Source organism: Rhinatrema bivittatum, chromosome 16 (genome assembly GCF_901001135.1).
Source record: "Rhinatrema bivittatum chromosome 16, aRhiBiv1.1, whole genome shotgun sequence".
NCBI classification, from domain to species: domain Eukaryota; kingdom Metazoa; phylum Chordata; class Amphibia; order Gymnophiona; family Rhinatrematidae; genus Rhinatrema; species Rhinatrema bivittatum.
In genome coordinates, this window is record NC_042630.1 from 9153902 (window position 1) to 9161413 (window position 7512).

General features: G+C 49.0%; 1 protein-coding gene across 1 annotated transcript; it reads left to right on the forward strand.

Annotated features, from left to right (window-relative positions):
* Positions 1–1391: 1391 nt before the first annotated feature.
* LOC115078564 (galanin receptor type 1-like) lies at positions 1392–6553 on the forward strand. The gene is made up of 3 exons (XM_029581492.1): positions 1392–2114; positions 3041–3106; positions 4039–6553. The coding sequence occupies exons 1-3, from the start codon at positions 1392–1394 to the stop codon at positions 4372–4374; spliced, it is 1125 nt and encodes a 374-aa protein (XP_029437352.1). The 3' UTR covers positions 4375–6553.
* Positions 6554–7512: the final 959 nt, after the last annotated feature.

The window sequence follows — 7512 nt, forward strand, 5'->3', positions numbered from 1 at the left end:
TGTGTGAGGGTCTCAGTACTGGAATAGCAGGGGGTGCTGCAGGGCAGGAGTGAGGTGCATTGGTAGAGCTGTGTGTGAGGGTCTCAGTACTGGAATAGCAGGGGGTGCTGCAGGGCAGGAGTGAGGTGCATTGGCAGAGCTGTGAGTGAGGGTCTCAGTACTGGAATAGCAGGGGGTGCTGCAGGGCAGGAGTGAGGTGCATTGGCAGAGCTGTGTGTGAGGGTCTCAGTACTGGAATAGCAGGGGGTGCTGCAGGGCAGGAGTGAGGTGCATTGGCAGAGCTGTGTGTGAGGGTCTCAGTACTGGAATAGCAGGGGGTGCTGCAGGGCAGGAGTGAGGTGCATTGGCAGAGCTGTGTGTGAGGGTCTCAGTACTGGAATAGCAGGGGGTGCTGCAGGACAGGAGTGAGGTGCATTGGCAGAGCTGTGTGTGAGGGTCTCAGTACTGGAATAGCAGGGGATGCTGCAGGGCAGGAGTGAGGTGCATTGGCAGAGCTGTGTGTGAGGGTCTCAGTACTGGAATAGCAGGAGGTGCTGCAGGGCAGGAGTGAGATGCATTGGCAGAGCTGTGTGTGAGGGTCTCAGTACTGGAATAGCAGGGGGTGCTGCAGGGCAGGAGTGAGATGCATTGGCAGAGCTGTGTGTGAGGGTCTCAGTACTGGAATAGCAGGAGGTGCTGCAGGGCAGGAGTGAGGTGCATTGGCAGAGCTGTGTGTGAGGATCTCAGTACTGGAATAGCAGGGGGTGCTGCAGGGCAGGAGTGAGGTGCATTGGCAGATCTATGGGAGGGGGCTTGGGTCTCAGTACCGGACTAAGTACTGTGCTCAGTCTCCGGCTTGTGCTCTCAGTTCTCTCTGAAAGAGTTAAGTTTGATTGAAAGGAAAGCATCCATTATAGAACTGGACAAAAACATCTTATTCTGACGTGTTTTCATAGTCTGGCTGAGTAGGGATTAAAATAGTGAGAAAGGAGAGAAACAGGAACAGAGAGAGAAAAAGAGGTAGGGAGGGAGAGACTGAGGGGGAGATAGAGAGAGGATAAAAAGGTAGGGAGACAGAGACGGAGCGAGAGATTCAGCCCATAGTCAAGTATCTCTTTAAAAAGCAGCATTAGAGAGGTCAAGAGAGGAGCTGAAGAGAGGCAGGAGGGAGGAAGGGGGTGCGTGCCTTTGGGAGGACAGGAAAGCAGGTGCTTCCAGCCGCTTGTCTCCATTCCTAGTCTTCACCTGTGGAGCCGCACGGGATCGGGGGAATAAGGAAAACTTTCTCCATTGACGAGACCCTGGGAAGAGATCTGCCCGCCTCTCCACTCCTCCCCCTCCCCAAGGCTGCCTTTCAAACCTTCAGGATGTGCAGCCTTCCCTCGCCATCCCACCTCATCCCTCAGGCAGGGATGTCGCTGCTCCGCCAGGTGGAAGGAGCAACCATGGCTGACTCCCGTCTCTACTCGGCGCCCAATAGCATCAGCCACAGCAACTTCAGCAGCAGCAGCAGCAGCAGCCACGCCGGGGACGCAGGCGGGGCGTCCGCTCCCAGGATTGAAGCCGTGGTGGTCCCCGTCGTCTTCAGCCTGGTCTTCTTTACCGGCATCATCGGCAACTCCTTGGTCATCACCGTCTTGGCCAGGAACAAGAAGGTGAAGTCTAGCGTCACCAACACCTTGATCCTCAACCTCAGCGTGGCAGACCTAGCCTTCCTCCTCCTCTGCGTGCCTTTCCAGGCCACCATCTACTCCCTGCCAGAGTGGGTCTTCGGGGCCCTGCTCTGCAAATTCGTCCACTACTTCTTCACCGTCACCATGTTGGTGAGCATCTTCACCCTGGTGGCCATGTCCATCGACCGCTACATCACAGTGGTCCACTCACGGCGCTCGCCCTGCCTACGCAGCCAGAGGAACACCTTGCTGGGGATGTGCACCGCCTGGGTGCTCTCCCTCGGCATCGCCGTACCGGTAGCCCAACACCAGACCTACGTGACGGGCTACTACGAGGCGCCCAACAGCACCTTCTGCTGGGAGATTTGGGAGGATGAAACCACCAAGCACACTTACACCGTGGCTATCCTGATCCTGGGCTATCTGCTACCGCTGGTGCTCATCACCTGCTGCTACATGAAGGTAAGGAACGGGATGGGGATGGAGTGCAGGACCATGGTGGGGAACGCATTGGGCTGCCTGGTGGAAAGGTCTGAGTGGTGTGAAGGGCGCTGGATGGGGAAAGGTGCCCAAACAAGAGACCTCGCAGCTGAGGGTGCTTGATGTGTATGCTGAGGGGGATAAGGAGGGCGCTGGCAGAATACCAGCGCAGAACCCACCCCGAGCTTCCTCTCCCACTGCCACTCTGGGAAATGGGAGCACATGCGGCTTTTTTTTTTTGTTTTGTTTTAATCTGGCATGGGATGGCGTGAGAGAGCCAGAAGCGGACTCTGGCTCAGCGCTCGAGCTCTGCGCACCCGGGGAAGGGGGATGCGTGTGTGTCTGTCCTGCAATGAGGTGAGCTGCTGTCTTCTCTCTCTCTCTCTCTCTCACTCTCTCTCTCTCTCTCTCTCTCTCACTCTCTCTCTCTCTCTCTCCATCTCTCTCTCTCTCTCTCTCTCTCCATCTCTCTCTCTCTCACAGGACTGTGTAGCATGAGTGGCTTCCATTAGCCGCTCTGCTCTCGCTGGGTACTCACTCCCAGAACTGGTTATTTTTAGCTCTGGAATCCATGTGAAAAGCTTCCACATTCCTCCTCTGGTGCTGCTCAGAAACAGGATGAAAGAACAGTTACTGAGCAGCACATCTGCTTTTCTGATCAAATCCTTCTTCTATCTTTCTTTTGCCCCTCGTCCTCTCTGTGATAGATCACTGCTCCTTTGCAGGTGTTCGGTCAGAAATCGCCCCCCTGTAAAATTGTGCTGGAGGTGGGGATGGGGGTGGGGAGGTGGGGGGTGGGGGGGGGGAGCGATGAGATCCCCGGAGTGCATTGCTCCATTGGGCTCCCACTGATGTCACCCATCCTTCACACTCTGCCCCTCTCTCTCTCTCTCTCTCTCCCCTGTCAGGTCCTGTGCCACCTGCACAACAAAATCCGCATTATCTCGAAGAAATCCCAGCGCTCAAAAAGGAAGGTAAGGCTGTCTATCTCTCATCCCAAAACAGGGGGAAACAAGAAATAGGGTATTCTCTAGAGTTACTCCTCAACCGTGGAACCTTTCGCCATCAAATTTCCATGAGGAACAAGACTATTTATGGTTTTGAAAGAAGTTGAAAGCCGCATTGTTCAGTCAAGCTTAATCTGTTTAATATAAATTTGTGATTACTGCTCATTTTCATTTCAATAATATGTACACTTTTAATTTTATGTTTTATTCTTGTTTGTGTGTTGCTAATTTTATTATGTTTATTTATTATGTATGTTTTACATGTAGTCTGCTTTGAGCAAATTGGAAATGACGGAATAGAAATTGGTGAAATAAATAAATAAATAAATAGATCTTAGCGCTATGTCACGGCCTAAAGCTCCCCCATATCTAAAATATCTCTCTGGTGGATATTTGGAAGATGGACTACAAGTTCAAACTATGAACCCCATTCTCCCCCCCTCCCCCAGCTGGAAGACAGTTCCCAACTACAGGGTGCTGGTTCTGCATCGCTTTTGTTGTTGCCTTTTCACAAACTCTGTTTCCACCCAGAGAGAATGGAATGGAAAGGTCAGGTTGTGTTTTACTCAAGCTGGCTGGTATCAGACACTATGGTCATCATCTCATACTGCCAGGTTGTGGCCCGTAACAAAACAGCCTGCGCTTTATATTCCATTGCCACTTTGCAGTATCCGGATAAAAACGTTATGAGTAACCAGTAAAACAGCAAGAGAGAGCTGGGAGTCCCGGGGCAGAGACACGCCTGGGCAGCAACTGAAGGAGTAATTCTTATGATGGGACTTTTAGCACCGAAGGAAGATGTTAATATCAACATAGAACATATCCCGAGCTTCCTCTTTCATTTTCAATCTACAAAAACTGATATTTTGTATTAACCATGTGATGTTTTTCTACCGTAGACAACCCAGACGGTGCTGGCAGTAGTGGCTGCTTTCTCACTCTCCTGGCTTCCCCACCATATCATCACGCTCTGGGCTGATTTTGGCACCTTCCCACTGACAGAAGCATCTTTTGCTTTTCGCATCACCTCACACTGCCTAGCCTACGGCAACTCCTGTGTCAACCCCATCATCTATGCCTTCCTCTCAGAGAACTTCCGCAAGGCTTACAGGGAGGTCTTTCGCTGCCATTTCGTCCATCCCATGCCTGCTGTAGCAGCACAGGTCAGGTGCAGTAGTGCAGCCATGGCAAGAGCAGCTGATGCCAAAAGGGCCGAATCCACCAGCAACATGTGACAGGCCAAGTTTAGAGAGAATGCAGTTTACAGCCACGTCCACGGTCAAACCAAGAAGAAAATCATCTACAGTCAATAAGAGAATCAAGCCTACAGTCAAGTCAACAAGAGAGTCAAATCATGAAGAAAGTCAACAAGAGAATTAAGTCAAAATGAGAATCAAGCCTACAGTCAAGTCAACAAAACAGTAAAGTCAAGAGGAGCATCAGTTCTGTAGTCAAATGAACAAGAGTCAAGAAGACGATCGAGACTATTGTCATGTTAACAAGATGGATAAATCTATAGTCATTTCAAATGAAGAAGAAAGTCAGCAAACCAAGGCATACCGGGAGATCTTCTACTGGCACTTCACCCACCTTATGTCCACCATGGCAATACTGAGGGCATGTGAAGCCGTAAGATATTGATCCTAAGCCACCTTCTGGAATAAAATTCCTTCATCTGTAACTCTGAGACAATGAGGAGAGATGAGGGCAAGATGGTCTTGTCTAGGCAGTAGCATCATGTGGGCTCTTTTGAGTCATATTTTCATTATTTTATTCTTTTTTTCTTTCTTGAGTAAATATGGTGCTTAAGAGGAAAGGTTGGGTTTTATCTCACCCTTTCAGCACTTCAACACCGGTTTCTGGGCCACGGGATTCTTTTGTTGTCCTCACCGCTCACCATCCTCCCCGGAGAGCTATTGAAGAGAGGCCCCGGGCGAGTTGAAGGAGGCGTTCTCTTCTAGCCTTGAGATTCAGACATCCCCGCCACTGCCGAGGAATGTTCTGTGGCTTAACGATGCAGGTGCCCTTTTCCCAAGCTTGGAGAGCCCTTGTGGAGGTGTCTGGAGGGTGCACCACCGAGAAACATCTTGAGATGAGGCCTGCAATGGCTTCCTGTGTGGAGCAGCAGCATCCAAATGGGGCAACAGAGGCTCGTGCTTGGAGTGGAGTGCAGGGCAGTGGTGAGACCCTGCAGGTCAGGACCTCATGGCTGTAGTCAAATGAACAAGAGTCAAGAAGACGATCGAGACTATTGGTGAGGCCCTGCAGGTCAGGACCTCAAAGCTGGGGGTCCAGTGCAATTTCCAAGAGCAGATGTCCAGCAAGAATGGCAACAAGAAGGAGTAACATCTCTGGAGGAGCTCGGCAGGATTTGATTTCGTGTTGAGATTATTTTGGAGCATTCTGTGACTCAGTTATGCCAGTTTTTCAATGGATGCAGTCTCAAAATTTGAAGATCCTGATTTACAGCTGGAGGAAGATGCAGCAGCTGAGATGGTACAATGCTCTGACAGCATTTCTATCCTTCAGTAATCAAATGCTGCTTTAATTTAAGGACAAAACATTCCTTAGGAATAAACTGGAAATGACTGAAAATAACATCGGATACAAAAATCTACGGTTTTATTCATTTTCCTAGTTTTGTTAATACTTCCTAACGATGAGGATTACTTGGAAGTGTTAAAAATGTCTTCAGATGCTGTGCCCCCTCTAAGAAAGGTTTATTATAGTCCATCTGTGAAACATTTGGGGGACGAGCAGGAAGGAATAATGGCGGTAACTCAGCTCTCCTAGAAACCTCAGAGGAGGCGATAACATCCAGAGGGCACTGATTGCCTCCCTTGCCTTAGACATGGATAGAGACTTGGTGTTGGAGCTTTTCCTTCAATAGCGCTCTTCTGTTTATTTTGGTCACTCAGCTGGTCCTGATCTTTCCAGACCTACCCAGGTTACTAGAAAGAGAGTTTTAGAGCTCTGCACACAGGTCCCCAGTACTGATGCAACCGTGTTTCTTAAATTTCCCTTGTAAATGTATTGCACATTTTTCAGGTGAATAAGTAGGCTCCTTACAGCCTCGAATTATTGAAAAATGTTCTTTCTAGAAAGCTGCTCTGTGTCTGAAGGCCCCTCCAGTTAGTTTTGCTATGTTGTGTCTTGTGGAAGGTATTCTATGTCCATTTTGGACTGGAGTCTAATAATTAGATATATCGGTGCAGCTCAGTTCATGCCTTAAGATCCTTCTTACTCTCCCCATGTTTTTCCCTTGAGGATACAGCACTCTGTTCCTTATTGCTATTTTTTTGTTTTCCTGGATGTTATGTATTGGTGTTTATGAACTGACATTTCTTGGATGTTATATCTTGATGTGTACTGAATTGCAAATAATAAAGAGAACCCACAAACCATGGTGGAGAGGGAGAATCCCTTTGGTACCTGCGGTAGTGGGATGGGTGGGGGAAATGTTTCCAGCCACTGCCTAATTGGGTTGTAAATGAGCTAAGGGAATTCTTCTCTTCTTGGATTTGGGTTTGATTGCTTCTCCTTTCCAAATCTGAGCTGAAAGAGAGGTAGGAATTCAGGGACAGCCCGTAGGCCTCTGCCCAAGAGAGTTTACAGCCTAAGGCTCTGATTTGCTCCCATGTTGTGTCTGTAGGAAATAAAAATCGCTTAGTAAATGAGGTTCTGCATGCAGCATCTGCCGTGCTGAAAGTGAGATCCTGGGGCCACTTTGTAAACTGTGTGAGGTCCCCGGAGGCCACGCCAATGACAATGAGGGTCATGGGGCTGAGCAATGACATCAGGCACGTGAAGAAGGACTGAAAGTGAAAGAGCTTATCGGATACTGCCGTCTGTGTTTCTACAGTGTAAAAATTGTCAACCTCTACCTCTTCTCCTTCAACCCCACACATAAAAGAATAAATAAATAAAAATAAAATCTGTAAAAGATTTACTCGTACAGAAAATGCTGGAGTAACACTTTCCTGTGTCGGTAGATGCTGCCAATCGCGTCTCTCTCCAAAGGCTCCAAGAGAGGTTCTGGCCAATTAGAATTCTCCTCAAGCATTCAGAGAGCACCTCTGTCCAATCAGAGTGCTCCCTAAATATTCCAAGAGAGCAGCCCCAGCCAATCACGTCTCTCTCTGCAGACTTCAAATGATACAGAAAGTTGAGGAACGGGACGCCATGGACCCATTTATCGGGCTTCTGCAGACTACCCTGCAAGCTCTTCAAAATGTCCAAAACTCAGCAGCCAGAATAACCTCAGGGACCTCCTTACGCCAGCACAATTCCTCAATATATTGCTTACCTCTGGAATGGAGAATTACGTTTCGAATTCTGTTGCAGTTTTATAGGGTCTACATGGGCTTGTGTCT

What these genes read in the sequence shown, in the direction of transcription:
- LOC115078564 (XM_029581492.1), top strand. Translation starts at nt 1,392, where the DNA reads ATGTCGCTGCTCCGCCAGGTGGAAGGAGCAACCATGGCTGACTCCCGT. An exon ending in TCACCTGCTGCTACATGAAG is followed by an intron (nt 2,115 to 3,040) that starts GTAAGGAACGGG and finishes CTCCCCTGTCAG; the next exon opens with GTCCTGTGCCACCTGCACAA. An exon ending in CCCAGCGCTCAAAAAGGAAG is followed by an intron (nt 3,107 to 4,038) that starts GTAAGGCTGTCT and finishes TTTCTACCGTAG; the next exon opens with ACAACCCAGACGGTGCTGGC.